This window comes from Scleropages formosus, chromosome 5, assembly GCF_900964775.1.
Source record: "Scleropages formosus chromosome 5, fSclFor1.1, whole genome shotgun sequence".
Lineage (NCBI taxonomy): Eukaryota > Metazoa > Chordata > Actinopteri > Osteoglossiformes > Osteoglossidae > Scleropages > Scleropages formosus.
The window spans coordinates 8,593,704-8,614,853 of NC_041810.1; the positions used below are offsets into that span (position 1 = coordinate 8,593,704).

Consider the following 21,150-nt stretch of genomic DNA (forward strand, 5'->3'; position numbering starts at 1 on the left):
GGTGTAAAGACCAAGAACAAAAGTGTATTTGTTGTAATTGTTTTTGTTTAATCTCAGAATTCCTGATGGGACAGGAAGAAGAAATAAGGTGTTTATTCATATATTTATCTCCAAGTTTCCTGCCCTGGTCTTAGGAAATCCCCAGAGATACTGTTGTCCTTGTGGAGCTTGAAATGGAAAAAAATTTAAAAAAAGACACAGATTCATTTGTGAAATGTTAATAAAAAGGAGTCCATCTGAAAATGTATCAGTTTTCTCACCTAACTTTTAATATGGATTGTAGCTCAATCGAAACAGACCAAATAATATGTAAGAATAACCCGGAAAAAATCCTTTTATTTGATGGACTTAATTAGCAACACATACATTTTGGAAAAAACACCTTTTTATTTATATTAAGACATGCACAAAATCTTTATGAAGGTTTAACAAAAAAAAAAAAAAAGAAAAAAAAAAAAAACTTGCCAACTTGCATTCAGAATATACTAAACTGCTTACTCAAGCCTATTTAAGAGCCCAACAAATAAAAAAAGTATGGAAGGGTACCAACGAACAAGACATCATCAATGTGTTTTTCCAAAAAACACACAATATTAACTCCTTTAAAACAAAGAGCCCTCACACAGCTTTGCAGAAAACTCACCAAAACTGCCACGTTTAAGACAACCATCCTGCAGGACCGTTAGGCATGCAACTGCTTTATATTGCAGTCACGTGATCCCCGAAGTGTTTCGGGGAACGGGCTCAGTTTAACAAATGGCATCCATGAGCTTGGTTGTGTTTTTGGCTCTTTAACATAAAAGATTTGGCTGGTACAATAAAAAACCCAATACTTGCACATGACATTGGATTGGAGACCAGTGATACCTATTTTAATCAAAACTACACGTTCCTGATTATTGGCTTTTACATTTTTGCATTTTCAGGGGAGAAAATCTCCATATTCCTGGTGAATTAACAAAAACTTTATGCTTAATGAAATACTACTAAAATCAGAAAAAGATCCCTTGTGCTCAAATGTACTTCTTCCTACATTGTTCTGAGTTGAACGGAAACATACAGCAGACGATGACCTCTGACAGAGGGAGTCTTCAAGTCTGCTACGGTGCTGCTTTCTGTGCCAAACACACTGATAAAGAATAATGCTTCCCAGTGTCAAAGATAAGTGGTTAATACAGTGGTGTCCCTTGCAGATAATCTCTAGTCCTTCCATGTGTTTGAGGGGGGACACATACAATGACCTGTACAACAAGCCATGAAAGCCTAAACAAACTGATAGGCATAAAATTAAATACAAGCAACTCTAAACATGTATATTTACAGTTTATATACAACTGATAATATATCAAATGAGTACAAGAAAAAGTTCTTCACATGAGGAAAACAAGTGCTTTGATTGAATCTGCAGATGGCAATGCCGTATCAAATACGGTCCACGTTTCGAAGTCCACCATCCAGTGTCAGTGAGCCAAATCTGTAACGGAACACATCAATAGACAAAATAATCATAAATTTTAAAAGACTCTTGATTTCAGACCAGAAGTGCAGTTTCATACAAAGAAAATACATTTTCAGCACATGCAACAGTGTTGGTGCCAGTGATATAATGGCCAGTCAGTGTTTTGTTACCTCTCCAAAAAATGGTTGTTCTCAGCCAACTCTTTCACCACACCCTCCATCTCCTCCTTCAGTTTTCTCATCCTACAAAGCAGATGACAGTGTTTCCAAACACTTATTTGCAAAGCCATGTTCTGATCATGGGGTTGAATGTCAAACATGCAGCAGATCTCCGAAACCTTCGGAGAGTGAATACATATACAGTTGTGGCCAAGAATATTTACACTGGCACCCTTGCACTTTTTGCAAATAACTAGTTTCTGGGGAGGGGAGAGATAAAAGTTAAAACAGCTGGTAGTGTAATGGTTACAGCTACCGCCTTTGGACCCAAAGGTTACAGGATCGAGCCTCACTTCCGGCTGTAATACCCTTAAGAAAGGCACTTACCCTAAATTGCTCCGGTAAAATTACCCAGCTGTATAAATGGGTAAATAATTGTAACCTCAACACTAAGTCGCCTTGGAGAAAAGCGTCAGCTAAATGAATAAATGTAAAACTAACTGGTCATCACTTTTATTTTGCTCATGTTATTCTCCTGATTTCATAACACCATACACACATTCAAGGCATCCAGTGACAGGGAGAAAAGCAACTCCAAAACATCTCCAAGCCTCCTCTATGTTTCCTTGTAGAAGAGGGGTATCGATAATTCTGCTAATGCCTTTGTCAATGTCAGTGCTAGCAAGGAGACAGATTTCAACTTTACACTACTTCACATGCATGCAATGAACAAGTACACTACCTGCTGTACTAAGAAATCCACCTTCACGTTTGCAGCAGCGGATGACAAAGCTACCCAACTGTCCCTTTGGCTGGATGGTATGGAGAAATTTTGCTTTTACACTTTATTTGGTCTTTTCAATTAAACATATGCCTTTTGAAGATATCTCTTGCAAAACTGGAGTGCAAAACTTGTGGGGAGGGAGAACAGAGGTGCTGAGAAACTTTTGTTCCAGACTGGCAGAAACCCCCACCTAGGGTCTGATGTCCTATGGGCTGGCTCTGATTTAGATTCAGCACTAATCTCAGCTCACACAGCAAGGCCACTTAGACTGGCCCTTGTGTCATCTGAGGTGTGGTCATTGCAGAAAATTGCACGAGGGGAGAACTGCACTGCAGTGTCAGGGAGCACTCACCCAAGTGTCATCTCCACCAAGGTATTCTGGCTGAGGTAAACCTGAGGTTTGATCCCACTGGATGCCACAGGAATGATTTTCTGAGGGAGCTGTTCTTGAAACTGTGGGGCATAAATGTCATTGACAAGCGTTACCATAAGTCCTTCTTCACAGTGTATTTCTAACCACCAAACAGGAACAGGTGAAAAACTGCAGAGCAAAGGCAAGGTGGACACATGAAGGCATGGATCAACAGATCACACTATTATCTTAACTGAACTTGTTGGAAAAAGTAGCAGCCTTATAACTTCAAAAACATCAACATAATAATTACATATGAGGCTCCCTTATGACAACATTTGTCCTTTTTTCCCCACACAAGGGGTTTATCATTTAAAACAATGACTTTTTTGTCTATTATGCAGTCATTTCATTTTTATTGTGTAAATCAACTTGTGTCAGATGTTCTGGGACAGAGAGACAATCGCCATAGTCACACAGACACCACTAAGAGGCAAAAACCTTTCAGTTCCTTATTGGTGTCAGTCTGGCTTTTTTCTTGTTAAATCTAGTGTATGTTTCCATCATGAAACAAAGGCTCCTTTAATGGGAAATCTGAGAAGAAAGTTCGTACCTGAACACTCACAACATGCTGTAAGGTTTCTCAAGACACACCTTAGGAGATCAGGTATTTCAATTAAAAAGTAACATCAATGCTGAGAAGAGATGATATATAACAAACAAGCACATGGGTAGAAGGGATTTCCCACAAACTACAGCTCACACTTGACAGTTGAGTTTTTTCTATTAGACATATCCACACAGATCCAACGTTGTCACAACAGACAGGTCAGGAGAGGTGGGCCGTCAGCAGTACCCCTACAGGTTTACTTTTCTCCTTTCCTTTACAGTTGGGAGCTTTTTGTTTTCCTCTTCCCAGCTTTCAACTTGATGACTTTATAATTAACACCCTGTACCCAGTGAGAAGAGCGCTCCATAGAGTGAATGTATAAACATGAGGCAAAAAGCAGCTTTTGTGTCTGGTTGCTTTGCGATTTTACCTGAAATCAGATTTTATTTCAGTACTTTTAAAAGTTTTAACCTCAGTGTAGACAAAAACATTAGTCTGTAAGAGACTGACATCCTATCTGGTGCATAACCTACTTTGCACTCTACGCTTCCAGTATAAGCGCCAACCCACTATAGTTCTGTATTATGACAAGCAGTTATGGATAAAATATCGCATCCACGGTTGGAAGAAAAGGGTTACAGGGTATTTTATATTTATTATAGCTTTATCGAGGTTTTTTACAGAACTTAGCGTGAATAAATTTATGGTTTGTTTTACACAGCTTTTACAGACTGTGACGTGTGTGGAAAGGCAAGCAGTATTAATGAGGTCCCACAATCCTATTCTGTTTGTTTTACTGACACCAGTTGGCTGAATGCAGAAATGTTAGTCACTTTTGTTCTGAAGGCAAATTTTAGAAAACTTAATTTTATTAAAGATACTAGATATGTTTAAAAATTTGGAGGAGCTGGTGCAAAAATCACTCCTATTTTTGTTGCATTATTCTTAACATGCTTAGAAAAAATATGTCTATAATTTTAATTATACGTAGGCAAACGCTGAAATTGCATCTCCTTCTGATTTTCATACCGTATAGACTCGTTGAACCAGTACCGATACTTCCTGTTCGATGTTAATGAGCTGGTTAGTCACATTGAGAAGCTGCTTTCTCACATGGTGCACCTTTCTGTAAGAGAAAATAAGAATACAGGATTTCCACCTGCTATTTACATGTTCACAAAGACACAGCTGTATTATTAGATCAGCCATGACCATCACCTCATCCACTCCTCGCTCTTAGAGATGAAGAGACGGTACTTCATGGCACACTCATCTGTGAACAGCGAACGGGCTTTGGAGGCATGGTACACCAGCTTCTGCCTAGAGGGTGGTGCAAAGCAGCATGAACAAAATATTGATGTTCTGAATATACAGCCGTCAGCATGAAAGGAAAAGTTAATCTGAAGATGTGCAAGGAGCCACTTTCTAAGGCACATTCAGCATACTTGTCAAATTTGTGGATCTGCTCTTCGTTGTAAGGTAGGCCTGGAAAAGAAAAAGGAAGAAGCTTACCACCTGCTTTTTATGATACATGTGTCAATATTTGTGTCTTATTACCACATGCATGACATGTATCATAAAAAGCAGGTTTTGCATATAACAGAAAAAAAAAAAACCACACTTACGCCGATCTGCCTTGTCCTTCTTGAACTGTAGGTAGATGGCTGTGATGGCATCAAGGAGCACTTTGATTTTTTCCACACTGTTAATGGTGAGATTCATTTTGCGTTATTATACAAGAGCCCACAGTCGTTATACAAAAGTAATTATATAAGTGGAAGAAATTAAAAGTTTACAGCCATTCACATATTTACAGGGGCAACCTCTTGGGTAGTCAACATTAAAATACATTTCCTTCCCAAGTATGTAAGATTAGCCAGTCTACAATGGTTGCGTGAACCCAATTCCATCAGACTTATATTTATTCTGGGAATGTAATAAGATACATCAAAGTTCTGGGAGACACTTTGCATTGAAAACTCAGCTGAGATGTCCCTGGGAACACCCTGTGAAGGCACAAATGAATGAGGGAGATCCTGTTAATAAGACTGAAATTTTGCTCCTGGACAATATTATTTTAGAGATAAAGAGCAAGTAAATTATTTAGATGAGCTAAATGCATTATGCCAAAGAGTGAACACAAAAAATGCAATGTTCACTCTAGGGTGGTCAATGCACTTAATCTGTCTTTACCAACAAAACATCTGAGTCCATATTTCAAGAAAATGACGTAGAACATTATTATACCAGAGTCTCTGTAAAAGTTGACTGATATAAGAACATCTTAAGAGCATCCAGAAGCCCTGCTTACTTCCTGTCCTCAGGGTGGGTTCCCACTTGCTGTGTCCACAGGTCAGTGAGGAGTCCCCCTGACATAAACTTGTTCTTTATCTCCTGCAGCGTCTGTTCCACAGACCCCAGGGAACTGGAAAGCTATAGATCATTCCATGAAAGGTCAGTAACACTTCACAGGAGTACCAAAATGTGCAACATTCTGTAGAATGACTGGCAAGGTGCTCGTTTTTGTAGGCACAGAAATTCCATCTTTTTCTACACCTGTCTTACACACACACAAAAAAAAAGAAAAAAAAAAAAAGTTTCTTTCTTTATAGTTTTTTTTTTTTTTTCCCCCTACCTTAATACAGCAGTTGTCTAATAAAAAACTTCCTCATTATTTTAAGCTTTTACACAGCTGCTACTCCTGGATTGTATGTAAATGTTTGTATACCTTTAAAAAAAATTGTAGGAAGGTGATCAGGATTAGTCTATTCTGAGTTTTATGCACCTGCTCGTGTGATGAACATCTGTGCATAAAATGGCAAGAAACAAACTAGGTTTACTTAATCACATGTCTGCAACTACGTCTCTTTCCTCTAATGTAATGAACAAATTGTATTTTCTCTTAGATTTGTCACTTTGGAGAAAAGTAATTATAAAGAAATGGACAACATGATATTTTTTAAATCAGCAAAGGTTGCACACTCACTCTGATGACCTTCTTTCGCATCTCCAAGATTTCGTTGTATTCCAATGACAGCACAGTCACCCGTGTTAAGACCTCACATCTGAGGGGGAAAAAAAAGAAAAAAAATTTATACAATTCACTTAGTAACATGCCAACAGTTGTATACTCCATTCCATAATATATATATGCATTCTTGCAAATTATAGTGTACTCACAGCTGTTCAGTTTTTTCAAGTGTCTGAGTACAGTAGCTGCACATATGGATGACCTCCGTCTTCTTGTGCACAGTCTCATTGTAGTCCTCCTTCATCAGCTCACTGAAACATGCCAGTGAAGGTGGGGGAGAGGTACATTTAGTGGAATCAGCACTGCTAGGCAACTCTGGTTTAAAAAAAAAAAAAAAGCTTTTAGAACAATCTCAGTTGTTTCACACAGGTGATACTACAATACTACCCTAGCTGGGTAGTTCACTGACTGATCAAGAACCACACAAATATTACCATTTAGAAAACTCAAATCAGAATGTTCTGCACATTCAGAGTCATAAGGTGTGCAATGGGGGGGGGGGGTGTGTATGGAATCTCAGCTCACATCAAGCCTCTGACTCCTTTTCGCAAGAGCTCCTGATAGAGTAGAAGCATCCCTGCTGTTTTCCAGAGGTAGCCAACATCTCCTGCAAAGGTCTGAACAAGCATAATTTTTATGGTTTGCCTTTAAAGAGGAAGTCAACAGCCACAGAAAACAGTCCAACACCCAAAAACGCATTAATTTTAGTCCTGTTTACAAACAATAGACTACTTTCAAGCTGATTTTTCTAGTACAAAAAAAGATCAATGTGCATTTAGTAACACGAGCACAGAGTACAGCCAAGACAGTGATGATCTGTGAATGGCTTAACTGATCAACTAATTAACGCAGAACCTGTAGACAAAATACAAAAAAGGACTGAAGAGAATTATGTCTTTCTAAACTTCTAGAATGGGTAAAACTATGTGGCATCCCCCAAAAGTGAGCCTCACCATCCTCTATCAAAACCCTGAACTTATTCACATCCTTAATTTACCTTCGCGTAACTGGCATCCAGGTCCAGATCATAGCGAGGCTGAACCTTAGGAGGACTTGCTGAGGAAACAAAGGTATCACAATAAGCTCACACATTCAAATGTTTAAATATGTAACTGACCAAACTGCTACTGTAATTAAAATGAATTAAGAGAAGCCTGAAGAAAGGAGTCTGAGCTGGTGGGAGGAACAGCAGCACAGGTCAGGGTTCAACTTGACAGCGTTCTAGTACATACAAGTGGGAGTTTTTTTTGTATTTTGGTAACTCATAGTTGAAGGGGTAACATTCCAAACTTGGCTTCCTCTTCCCTTTCCCGTATCCTTCACTCACCCATTCTTGGTCACCCAATCAAGCAGTAAAAAAAAAAAAAAAAAAAAAAAAAAAAAGTGTTTTGTCAATGTATCCTGTATTACTCTGGACTGGCGCTCATGCATGTTAGCAAAAAAAATACTTACGATCCTCAAACAGCAGTCCAACGGTGCTCACCATCTCCCTGCTTAGCAGCATGATGGGGTTGTCCTGTGAGGTGCGGGGGAAGGTCTTGGCCTGGCAGTTGGGGTCTAGCACTAGTCGACGCCCCTCATAAAGCAGTTCCTGGTTTGGGGGTGTGATGTTGGTTCTGTGGAACAGCAGTTCCTGGAAGAGCGTTGCCCTGGAGAAACAAAAGGGTTGTTCACAGCAGGACAATACACAATCATAATCAATGGCAAAATGGTGCCAGTGAGAAAAGTGAGATGAAGTGTCATCACTTGCCATTCTGGGGGGCAGGGAGGAGGGAAAGAAAAGAAAAGAAAAAAAAAAAAAAAAAAAAAAAACAGGACAGAGGACCATTTTTAGAGGCACAACTTAAGCCCAGTAACAGATTGAATTTACATTTATTCATAGGGTTAACACTTTTTTCCAAAGTGACTTACAATGCTAAACTATATAAAACTATTTTACCCATTTATACACACATACACACACACACACACACACACACACACTTTCAGAACCGCTTGTCCCATACGGGGTCACGGGGAACCGGAGCCTACCCAGCAACACAGGGCGTAAGGCCGGAGGGGGAGGGGACACACCCAGGACGGGACGCCAGTCCGTCGCAAGGCACCCCAACCGGGACGCGAACCCCAGACCCACCGGAGAGCAGGACTGTGGTTCAACCCACTGCACCACCGCACCCCCTCCATACCCATTTATAAAGCTGGCTAATTTTACTGGAGCAATTTAGGGTACGTACCTTGCTCAAGGGTATTACAGCTGTAGGTGGGATTCAAACCTGTGACCTTCAGGTCTAAAGCAGAAAATCCGTAAAGGGAATAAAACTGCACGCAAGATTAGAGGTCATATGTGTCCAGAAAATCAGCCTGTAGAGTTGAACTCTTGTACTACTCTTGCACATAAAGTGACTCAGCACAATGCAGGTTAACAAGACATTAAGTTAGAACTCACAAATTGGTGCAGCACATATATCCTGTAGTTACACACCTTCAGTTGCAGTACATGTAAAATCCTGGATATAAATGACATGCAGAGACTATATAAAGTACTGACACATGGGCCAACCTCACAAACTAATCCCAAATTACCAACTCACTCATTTTCTTTCTTTCTTTCACAGTTTGTCCTTGTCAGACATCTGCCTTAGACTACCAGATATCTCAAAGTATTTATATTAGAAATGCATATTAACCAAAAATCAGAATATTGATAAAAATGTGAAATGAGACCCAAAAACTGTTAAAAACTTGAAATTATAGTGTTGGGGACTCATTTCTTATTACATGACATTTGTTCCACTGTTGGTCACAGCTACCAAGAAGGTTTCAATGAAGTCTGATTTCTCCATAATGTTTCATAAAGAAGGCAAGATTAAAGATGAGGACAGGCGGTCTTTTATTCTTCATTCTTTAAAAAATATCCCTAGAGCACTATGGCTTTTCATTACTCTAACAGGGTCTTGCTGGAAATCTTGGCATCACAATGATTAGTTGTTCAGAAAGGTATTAAAGCGTCCAAGGCGCTGTTAGCAAAATGTTTTGCAAAATTGTCACGGCTTCCGCCATTGTGAGCAAAAGAGACCAACCATCTATCAGTATCTTCATGTAGTTTGAAGTGCATGACAATGGCCCATTTGTTGTACAAGTAATCTCTTGTCAATCCACCACATTTCATTTTTGAACATTTCGCCAGAATAACAAATACAACGGATTTATGAGAACAGGCCTCCTGTGGGCAGCAAATGGGTACAGCGTTGAAAGCATGCCTTGTTAAACCACGCTGTAGTGCAGCACAGTACACTGTGTCACACAGGACGCCGCAAGAAAGTTCATCATGACAGACCACTAGTCCTCCAGGGTCAGCACACTGCCAACAGTACGGGCGAGAAACGTCCATATTACATTCTCTGTTGAAATGAGATGCCATTTCTTCCTGATTTGCCTTTGGCATTTTCTTTATAAACACAAATTTACTGTTTTGTTGCAATTTTGGCAGAAGAGCAAATTCGATGGGTTAACAAGAATAGAGCTGTACTTTTACATGTAGATGTGATACAGAGAAGCTGTAAGCGACACTCACGTGTTGTATTCATGAATGTAAACGTGATGCAGCGTTGCCTGCTGCAAGCTGAACACGTACACGACACCACGGTGGAGGATGTCGCTAGTCTCAGCAAAGAACTGGTCAAAGCCCCAACATTTTTCTTGGTCAGCCTCCAGAATGTTGGCCAGCACCGGTGTCAACAGACTCTGCAGGCCTCTGTTAGCAACAATCACAGCAGATGAGCAGAGTACAGTGGCAATCAGAGGGCAAAGTAAAAACTGAGAAAAAGGAGAGGGATGCAGCAAACACCAGAACATCACAGGTGAGTTTTTCCCTTTTTTCATATAAATAAAGACCTTTACAAGAATCACTTAAGTCTGTAGCCATACAATATAACACTGACAAAGAAGAAAAAAAAAAGTACATTAGTATAAGTAAAAGCCAGGATCTGGGGAACTGGACAAAAAAAGAAATTCATAGTTCTACCTTTTTCAAGATTGTTTACTTCAGACTTTCCTGTTTTCCAATGAAATTTCAGTGTCATCGCATGCAAAACTGATGTTTCGCTAATTAAACACATGCTATTGCTTTTTTTTTTTTTTTAAAAAAAGGGGGGGGGGGGGCACTGAAAGGGGGATATTTTGAATATAATAGTCTTCGTTTTGGTCTTTTACCAAAACCAGGCAAATTAGCAACTACCTGTTGCCAAAAGCACATACTTAGATAGACTGCAGGACACAGGCATCTCCGTGCTCCACTCAATCTTGCCATTCTCAAACTTCTGCAAGCCAGAAATTGCTCCTGAAGGCTTCTCTGTGATGATCTTATACCTGGAGGATGAGGATGAATAATATACAGCAATACATTCTCTGGCCTATAACAACATGGATGTCCTGCTGTGGTAATGTGTTGTTCCCCCTTTCTCATCCACAGCTAGTTAATACATTTCACACTTTAATTTGTGCAATTCTGTTTCTCCAATGTCAAATGACTGATGTGTAATTTAGTGAGTGGTAGTGGTATGAGGGTATCAGGATTTGTCTATCTTGTGTTTATGCACCTACTTGAAAGATGAACCTCGGTGCAAGTGGTAGGTAACAAACTAGGTTTACTTGAATCACGTCTGCAGCTATGTCTCTTTCTCTTATTGTAATGCATAAATTGTACTTTTGCTGAGATGTACAAAAGCACCTGCTAAATGAATAAATATAAGATATGGATTAAACTGGCCCGCTTTCAGCTTTACATTTGTCAGTCCTCTTCAGTTTTCATTTGCTGAACCTTTCGAAGCAAAGTCAATATGCAGAAATACTTTCTATTTTTAACATTTTGTGTTTTGTAACTCTGATGTTCAATAGTAGTACAGCATCATAAATTCTTTACTGTACATTTACCAATCATCTTAGGTACACTACCAGCTGTGCAGAATTATGTGAGGCTGCTGTTTATTGATTATAGCTCTGCATTTAACACCACAGACTGGCCACCAAGCTCAGGGACCTCGGTCTAAATACCCCCCTCTGTGACTTCCTCTCGGGCAGACCCCAGGTCGTGAGAGTGGGCCAGGCCACGTCCAATATCATCACTATGAGTATAAGAGTGCCACAGGGTTGTGTTTTGAGTCCTCTGCTTTACTCTCTCTATACATATGACTGTGTGTCCTCCCATAGCACCACTTCTATCGCCAAGTTTGCAGATGATACGGTGGTGTTGGGGCTCATCTCCAAAAACAATGAGGCAGCAGAGAAATTGACATCATGGTGCCAGTTGAACTGTCTCTCCCTCAATATCAGCAAAACTAAGGAGCCGATTGTCAACTTCAGGAGGAGGCAGCAGCGGACCTACACCCCACTGAAGATCAGTGGGACACCAGTAGCAAGAGCACAGGTGAAAAAAGCCAGTCAATGGCTGTACCACCTGAGGCAGTTGAGGAAATTCAGGATCTCCCCAGCGATCCTGAAAGCTTTCTATATCGGGGCTATAGAGAGTATATTGACTCAGTCCATCTCGGTGTGGTACGGGAACTGCTCAACCCAAGACCGCAAAGCCCTGCAGAGAATGGTGCACTTAGCTGAGCGCATCTCCGGGACCGCTCTTCCCCCGCTGCATGACATCTACACCAGGAGATGCAGAGCGAGGGCTGATTAGGAATCTTAAGGACCCCACCCATCCTACTAATTCACTTTTCTGCCTGCTGCAATCTGGCAGACGCTACTGTAGTCTGATGGCCAGAACCGAGAGGCTCAAGAGGGGCTTCTTCCCTCAGGCCATCAGACTCCTCAACATGGACACATCCCGTACTTTAAGGACTCCGGTGGCATAATGTTATTCATTCATCAGTGCTGCACATTGCACTTTATCATTGCATACTCAATACCTGCACATTTTTTTGTTCCCTAAATCTCAATTTTAGTTTTTCACATTTTAGCTTTAAGTTCCCTGTATATTTTCTTAATTTAACTTTAATAATATTCTCTTATCTTTTTAAAATATTTTTTTCCTCTTTTAATATATTGTCTTGTTTGCACAGTCTACAGAGCTGACTAGATTAACATTTCACTACAGGTTGTAAGTGTGTATAACTATATGTGAAAAATAAAATCTTGAATCTCTTGATGTTGAAGAAAAGCAAGAACAAAGTGGGTGAAATAAGAACTGCAACATCAGTACAACGAGATAGAAGCTGCAGCAAGAAAGTACTTCAAATGTGCAAAAAATAAAAGAAGGAGCATAAAGGAACACTTGGTCCTACATGACTTCTTTGTTTCTACGAGGTCCCTCATAGGGTCTGAAGGGCAGGCTGCCTGTAGCAGCATGGTAGAAGGTCACGCCAATGCTCCACAAGTCAACTGTGGCCCCGTATTTCTTCTGGTGGTCTTTCCTGAGCACAGCCCGCTCATACATATCTGGATGCTGCCACACACAGAAACATGACTCAGATGGATCATTGCTGAGGAAGACAACTAGACCACTTCTCACCTACTTCTTCATATTGCTATCAGTGCATTACAGCCATGATACATACCATTTTTAAGAATATAATCCAGTACTAGAAAGTACATTTCCATTGTCCTGCTGCTGAATATTGTATCAATGCTTTACTTTAATATTACATCACTGCTTTAAAAAATTCAAACTTGTAAAAAAGCTACATATCATTCAAGACTTATGTTTTTCCACATGGATATGACCAAATTTCACCAGTTGCACTGCTGCTCACTAGGTACTCCTCTGTGCCATAAAGGGAGACAAACTGCTCATCATCCTCCAATTCACGTGCTGCTCCAAAGTCAGTCAGTTTGTAGACAGAACGTCCATCTTCCCCAATCATCCGCATGATGTTGCCAGGCTTGATGTCACGGTGTACGATGCCATACTCTCGCAGGTGGTTCATACCTGCCACTGAAATATAAGCAAACAATCTGTACACGATTCTTTGTCACAAACATGCAAGTTCGAAGACAAAAATGAATAAACTGGAAAATGTAATTTGTCTGGCGTGGAATAAAAATCATATCTCAGATGTCACTTTTTCCCTTTTCGTTTATATAACAATAAAAATGCCAAAAAAATCTGATCATATTAAATTTCAAAATACTGCAAAAAAAAAAGAGAGAAAACGAACGGGAGAATACACTTTAGTATTCGATACAGCTCGAAAATAAAATGTGAAAATGAGTGCCGAGAAAGATCACCAAAGAGGCAACTATGGGTCATCAAAAACTAGGCCCTGGAAGCAGGTACAAAAAGAACGCCCAGGAGAGCAGTCCAATTCAAGCAGGGATGGAAAAAGATGATGATGATGATCAAGAAGAGACTGGCAGTTTGAAACCTGTACAGTTGGGGAAAGATGGAGGTTGGATCATATGGGAGACAACAGAAAGAGAGACAGCAACTACAGCCTTTCAGGTTCTACTACGTTCAGTCCACGTCATCTTGCCTGCTCCAAGCAACCTCGATAAATGGGAGTTAACTGCAAGTCCATGCTGTACGCCGTGTGGAAGAACAGGCAATTCTAGATGTTGCTAGCACCACAACAACACAGATGACCCTTGAACCTCCAAGTAATAAAAGGGAGTAATAAAATCCCATCTGACATGATCTAACCTCAGTTTCATCAGGGCTGGGAAAAAAAGAGCCCAATGGCAGCTGAAACTAAACTGTTGAGCCAATAACCATCAACACCACTTCAGCACAGAATGGACAATGGAGGTGGAATTAGACAAATGACTCATTCTCCCAGAAACAGTCCACACAAGCTTGTGACCTGATGTAGTCAGAGTTGCCCGAGAACGGCCATAATCATCATAGGACAGTTAGTATTTAGGAAAGAAGCGCGTTAAGCTTCGGAGAAAAATAAAGCAAGGTATGCTCACCTATGCTAGGATCTTGATTGCGGATTTTAGGTCTGTCTTTAACACTCTTGTTCCACAGTTGCTCAACAGCACCCAGTTAACTGTAACCCCAGCCCCCCCTGTACCCATCATTGGATTACAAGGCTAGGCCCCCACTTATCTTGTCCCATGTCTGTCAGCACAGGCACCCCCCAGGGTTTGTGTTCTCTTACTTGTCCTGTTTTCACTTTACACAATTAACTGCACCTCCATGTGTAAATTAACTGAGATGGTAAAGTTTGCGGACAATACGTCAGTGAAAGGCCTCATGTCCAGCAACAATGAGACCTGCTATCGTGTTGAGCTTGACCGTCTTGCATTTACATTTATTCATTTAGCAGATGCTTCTGTCCAAAGCAACGTACATCTCAGCAAAAGTACAATTTATGCATTACATTAAGAGAAAGAGACACGGCTGCAGACATGTAACTCAAGTAAACCTAGTTTGTTGCCTACCACTTGCTGCACCGAAGTTCATCGCCTTGCATTGCGGTGCGCTCACCATAACCTGGAGTTCAACACCATCAAGACAGTAAAGATGCAAGTCAACTTCTGCAGACAACATCCTTCTTGCCCTCTTTGGAAATCAATGGTCAGGCTGCATCTGTAGTCATTTAAGTTCCTGGGAACCACCTTTCCAACACTTTAAGCTGGACAAACATATCACCACTGTCATCAGGAAAGCCAATCTAACACCATTCTTGCTATGCCAGCTCAGGAAGATCAATATTAAAAACACTGAGGAGCTTCTAGACAACCAGCGCTGAGAGCGTTTTGACCATCTCCATCCGGGAACCCCCCCTACCTCCACCCTCTCCAAGACCAGACTGCAGCGAGTGGTTACTTTGTTGACAAGATCACTGGCTGTCAGCTACCATCAATAAAAGACCTGTTCATCACCAGGGTGAAGAAGAGAGCTGGCAAGATTGCTGCAAACTCCACCCATCCAAGCAATCACCTCTTCACCGAACTGCCATCTCGGAGGCAGTACATCACTGTGCCACTATGAGTTCATATAATTTCCACAGCTTCGTTCTGGAAGCCATCTATCTCCTCAATACAATCAACCAGGAGCACACCTCCAACCACTTCTGGTCATGTCCAAAATGTCATCTGGCTTAACTACATTTCTGAACTGTACTCTTGTTACCACACTCTAGCCTTCCTGTGCACACTGCTATCAAAGGCCCTGTTGTATATCATTTGTACCACTAATTGGGTCAGCAATCCAGTTATTTGTTACTTCCACATTCAGAGTGTTTTACATGTTATTGTCTTGTCCTTCATCGCCTGCTTACTATTATACTGTGTTTCATGTCTGGTGCCGAAGCACAACCCATTCCAGCATGCTATGTACTGGCAATTAAGGGTTCTCAATATGATGAGCTAGTGAACATCAGAAGAAAAGGGTGGAAGGCCAGGATATTTCCACTTGAGCTAGGATGCAATGGGTTTCAGCTCAGTCACTCTGAACAATGTGTGGGGAGTTGGGCAGAGACAGAAAGACAGTAAACCAACAGGTGAGAGACAACAGAGAATGTCTCAAGCTGGCTCTACCACAGACAGGATGCAGACTGCCTCTCCTTGACATTCTTATGGGACTATTTAGTCGGTGGCATTGAATCCAAGGTTACATTTTTTGTTTTCTGTCAATTTGAACAAGATTTAAATGTAGTTTAAAGTAAAAAAATACATTGCAATATTGTGGCATCATGTCAAGGGTGTTACCCTGCCTTGTACCGGAAGTTTCTGGGATAGGCTGAGGAGAACATGACCCTGCACTCCACTAGACAAGTTTCTTTTTATGGTGGGTGGAGGGAACTGTAATTTTTTTTTTTATTTTAGACAAAATGTTAATAAATTAATCAAACTTTTGACTGCACCTTAGTGTAGGAATAAATCAAGTTACGAACATCTGGTCCCAATTGTGCTTGTAAATTATAATCCAGTGTACTTGGATTTTCTTCCCTGAACCCCTCTCATTTCATACACTATATCAAACTTCTAATGTTCATTGTGTTTGCTGATGACCCAACACAGTTCAGTAGAATACCTTTTGTAAAGCAATTAATCAAAATTCAGATTTTCACATATAAGTGACTCTTGTTATAAGCAAAGATCACTTTAGAGCCCAAACAATGCACACTGCTGTAAGAAGTGGAAAGAGGATGTGCTCACCCACGTCATGCAGAACAATGAGGAACTCATCCTCCGGAAGCCCGTAGGCATTAGAAGCCTCTTCCAACACAGTGTACAAGCTACCACAGGGACAGTACTCCATCACCAGCACCTTGTGGCGTGTGTTTGTCTGCCAGAGGGAAAACAATATGTGTAATTCACTATTGACAACAGATAAAGCAGGTGGACAAAAGAGCAAAGACCATTTCATTGTCAACATTGTAAGTAGTGTAGCTAGCAGTGCAAGTCACCTTGGTGAATAAGGTGTATGGGCTAGTAACACTACACAGTATCTATAGTAAGTCGCTTTGGAGAAAAGCATATGCTAAGTGAATAAATGTAAATGTTATAGAAAATGCTGCAGCAGGAACTGTTTGACTTAGCAAAGCGTTCCCCTGTATCTCCCCTCCTTGTCTCGCTCAGTTGGCTGCCTGTAGCTGCCTGTTTCAAGTTCAACACTCTGGTTATGGCATACTAGACTATCAATAGATCTGCTTCTTGATGCCCACAGGACTTGATCACTTGCTACACCCCAGCCACAATTCTATGGTACTTCCCCTCTGGCAGCTTGGTAGGCCCCCCCAAAAAAAAAAAAAAAAAAGAAAAGAAAAAAGCCTGAGGGTTTTCAGTTGAGGCTCCATTGAAATGCTATTTCTCTCTTCCTCAGAACTGCCGAATCCCTCTCACCCTCCGAAGAGCCTCAAAACATATCTTTCAAACCCGTTTCTCTCCAAACCTTCAAACCACTCCATAAACTTGCACTGCGTTATCTGTTTGGAAAAAAAAATGTACTTATTACCAATTCGACAAGTCACTTGTGTAATGTATGCTGGTTAAAAAATGGTAGACTATTGGTTGCAATTTAACAATCGGGTGTTTGCATTTGCATCTCTCCTCCTGGTGAAATCTACTTTTGTTTTCTCAGAGTTCTAAGTCATGTTGGAGAAAAGTACGTGCTAAAAAGACAAAGGTAAATATAACGGGTGGCCCTACATCTTATTAGCCTTTATTAATATATTAAGTGTCTCTACGATTCTGTCTGTCCCCTGCATACAGCTGACAACATTTGGTGTGGTAACACACAGCTAAGGCAGTCTAACAAGTGCTTGGGGCCACAGTTAGACCGGTATTAAAGGACTACCTTGTAAGCTCTACACCGCAGATGGAAATCAAAGGGGTGTTCCTGCTCTTACAGGTATCGTACCTGAACCGCACTGCTTCATTCTAGCTGCACAAATTTTACAGTAAGCTGCTCTGAATAACAACAACAACAACAGTGACAGCAATAATAAGAAAAACAATTATAGTTACTAAAAAAAAAAAATATATAGTTCTTTGATTTCCTTGTTCACAAGAATGACTGCAATCCATGGCACACTGTTCAATTAATAAAACACATGCACATGATGCCTATAGGATAAACTGGAATCAGAACCCACCTCCTCTTCCACAGCAAAGAGTTTAACAATGTTCTTATGGTTGAGCTTCTTGAGGACCTCAAACTCCCTCATCTGGACATCGAGGGGTCGCAAGAAACTTAGATTGTTGAATACCTTGACAGCATATAGGTCACCTGTTTTCTGTTGAGAGGAAACAAAACATACTGAAATACTGAGCACTACTCTGAATGTGAGTGAAGAAAAAGTAATAGCAGAAAAGAATGACAAGTATAGACTAGTCTTGTCAGCATATGCTAGCCTAGGCTGCTGCTCAGTTAAACGTGACAGAAAAAGCTATTTTTCCCATTCCAGAAACAATATCAGGAATACTCATCTGTCAAGTCACTCATGCAAATTACATATTTGACTGACGGTCCGAAACAACTCCAGTCACTCACTGTGTGTGTGTGTGTGTGTGTGTGTCTCCTTGTGCAACTTAACATGTAAGTACAGCAAGGCTACGACAGAGCTAAGGTGTCACTGTCAGCCAAAGGAGCCCTAACGGGAAGGTGAGAGAGTACAGGTGAGGTGAGGTGAGGTGACGTGACGTGAGGTGTACCACGCAGTACTTAATGAATGAATGAATGAATGAATGAATGAATGGCGGCAGCGCACGGCAACCTTCCCGAAGGACCCACCTTGTGCCTTCCGCGGTACACGTTGGCCGTGGCGCCCTGCCCCAAAAGGTCCGAGATGAGCCACAGGTAGTTGGTTGTGCTCTGCATTGTCTTAGTTTCCTAGCACCTGGGGGACGCAACGAACGAGGGAGGGAACACACGAAAAGTGGCCACAATCAATGAACGACGGCGAACGAAGAGCCGGCAGCAGGAGGGAGGGAGGCTCTGGCATTGCCATCACCATCATCATCATCATCGCAAATGCTAGTAATATTAATTACTTCTGACATTCGCGTTAATAATATACATCAATGGCGGCACATGAAGATGAACAGAGAAGGCAGCTTTTTTAAACAAGCAGTGTAGCGCGCTCGTTCGCTGTATTTGCGCCTCAGTCAGTTACAGTTACTGGTATGAGCGCAGCCTCCTGTTGCGGCGCTAACTGCGCGAGGCCTTTCCCTTCCCCTGAGGCTGACTAGTCTCGTGAGTCCGGCGGCTGCGCAACACTGGGCGGAACCAGAGCGGAACCAGAGAGGAGCCTTTGGCTCTTCCTCACCGTGTCCTTAGTCTGTATTATACAGCAGCGGCGGGCGTCGTCCGTTAGCTGCACGGGTACGACGCGAACCCTGGCTCCTACCTTCGGCTCCAGGAGAGCAGAACAGAAGTCGAAGAAGAAGAAGAACTTAGGGAAAAACCGGAAAGTACTAACGCGGCTACACAGGCCGGCGGCCGGGAACAACAAGTTCGGAAGTTGGACACGTCGTCAGTGCGCGCTCTGTTCCGGCTAATAATATAATAATAATAATAATAATAATAATAATGATTAAAATAATGCGCTCCGCACGAGTTTCATTAGGTTCGCGCCGTCCGAGAAGCTGGACGAGCCGCAATGAATGGAAAACGAAACAATTCAGTTCGATGTCGGACAGGAATGCGAATCATCATCATCATGGAGAGGAGAAGAACAAGAAGAGTCAGTGACTCAGTCAGTCGGAGGAACAAAAGCGGGCCGCCGCCGCCGCCGCGCGTGTGCCGCCCGAAGCGAAGCGCTCCGCGTGGGAAATCCCCGCCTTCACGTGATCACCAAAAACACGCAGTCGTACAAATGATTATTAATTACAGTACAGATCAGAGTAGTGACTAAGAAATCTGGAGACTTGGCACGAGTCGAGATCGACGTCGACGACGAGCTCTTCCTCTTGTCTCTCCTGACGAGACGAGAGTCGTCAGTCGAGTGAGTCGCGTGCCGAGGCCGCGCGAGCGCAGCGCAGAGCAGAGCCGCCGCCGCCGCCAGAGAATCCGCACGACCGTCGTCTGGCTTTGCTTTGGGTCCAGCCGCGTCACACTCGCTTCAAATTAAGTAACTGCTCGCCTGGAATTATCGGGCATCAGTATCGTACAGTGAAATCTTACTCTTCTTCTTAGTCTTACACGAATAATTTAGCCGAATTCTGACTGAGTCTATCAATCTAACCAACAACAACATCCACATATTTCCATTGTAACGCGCCTATATAATATTACAACAGAACTCCTTCGCATTTACAACTGATTTTTAACGTTTGTATAACTTACCCCAGAATGACAAATGGAAGTCCTGTTCTTTTCCTATTTTGACATCACATGGTCACGACGTGGAGGTGACGCTTTCTGCGCGCTGCCCTTTACCGTAATACTGCTAAAATAGGGTGAACAAAAACATTGCGGTGGAAGAACGATGGGAGCATTAATACTCGTTACAATACTGTACAGTTATTCACTTCTGCACTTCGGACCCTTTAGAGCGGTCATATACAAAACCTGATTTAAGATTTTTTAAAAATTTCTAACCATTATTTAACGTTTCCATTTCCATTCTATTTTGTTTTTGTTTCTCTCCAAAGCGACGTACATCGCAGAGAAGAGCGCCGCACTTCCAACAGAAACACTGAGACATTTGTTGAGGTTGACTCGTAATTCTTCTTCAGTGCAGTCAAACTGTCACATACTCTACTACCACATGAACCAGTGTACATTAGAGCCGCATGCTGGCTTTCCCGTTATGGAGCAAATTGTTATAAAAGGTATTAAACAGAAGAAAAATACACGCTTATGAAACACTCACAAGATGATCAGGGGAAAAGTGAGTCCAAAATGTAGAAAGAGACTCAGCAGTTCTGAGGGAGGTGGGCAGGTCATTCCGCCACATCACAGGTAGAACCAACAACCTTTGTGCTGTCAGATCTGGACCTCTTCAGATGTTGACAGAGGTGGAGGTTTTTTCTACAAAGCAATGCTTCTTCAGATCTTTGACCAAAACGGTTGTCATATTTGGCTTGTTCACACTGAAGAACATGGCAAAATGTAGAGTAACCCACGAAAACAAAAATATATATAACACGTGGAATATGTCTCATGCCTGCACACAAAGCAGATTCCCAGCTTGTCCCTCCGATCATCTCATCCTGAAGACACACATCAACGAGCTTCCCCAGCAAGGCTCCCGGCATCATGTGCCAGGAAGAGAAGGGGTCAAAGATGATGGAAAGTCAGTCCTCTTGTAAGTCCTTGAAAAAGCTCAGTGGAGCAGAGGAGCAGCTTCGGATGCCCT

The 21,150-nt window shown here is 41.7% G+C and overlaps 1 protein-coding gene across 2 annotated transcripts; it reads right to left on the bottom strand.

The window, feature by feature from the left end:
• Positions 1 to 435: 435 nt before the first annotated feature.
• On the bottom strand, positions 436 to 20,217 carry tbk1 (TANK-binding kinase 1). 2 transcript variants are annotated; one of them, XM_018748105.1, is made up of 21 exons: positions 20,136 to 20,217; positions 18,582 to 18,687; positions 17,944 to 18,084; positions 16,505 to 16,634; positions 13,153 to 13,334; positions 12,685 to 12,845; positions 10,652 to 10,762; positions 9,969 to 10,148; positions 7,847 to 8,043; positions 7,392 to 7,450; positions 6,920 to 7,011; positions 6,544 to 6,645; positions 6,350 to 6,428; positions 5,675 to 5,796; positions 4,989 to 5,065; positions 4,809 to 4,848; positions 4,582 to 4,683; positions 4,393 to 4,489; positions 2,754 to 2,854; positions 1,630 to 1,701; positions 436 to 1,474 (listed from the first exon to the last, which is right to left on the bottom strand). In XM_018748105.1, the coding sequence occupies exons 2-21, from the start codon at positions 18,666 to 18,668 to the stop codon at positions 1,423 to 1,425; spliced, it is 2,184 nt and encodes a 727-aa protein (XP_018603621.1). In that variant the 5' UTR covers positions 18,669 to 18,687; positions 20,136 to 20,217; the 3' UTR covers positions 436 to 1,422. The 2 variants fall into 2 exon arrangements, with proteins under 2 accessions (XP_018603621.1, XP_018603622.1); XM_018748106.2 differs by lacking the exon at positions 20,136 to 20,217 and adding an exon at positions 19,117 to 20,125.
• Positions 20,218 to 21,150: the final 933 nt, after the last annotated feature.

Coding starts and splice junctions, on each gene's coding strand:
- tbk1 (XM_018748105.1), bottom strand. CDS start 18,668: ATGCAGAGCACAACCAACTACCTGTGGCTCATCTCGGACCTTTTGGGG. Junction 5,066..5,674: donor ACCCACCCTGAGGACAGGAA/GTAAGCAGGGCT, acceptor CACCATTAACAG/TGTGGAAAAAATCAAAGTGC. Junction 4,849..4,988: donor GAAGGACAAGGCAGATCGGC/GTAAGTGTGGTT, acceptor TTTCTTTTCCAG/GCCTACCTTACAACGAAGAG.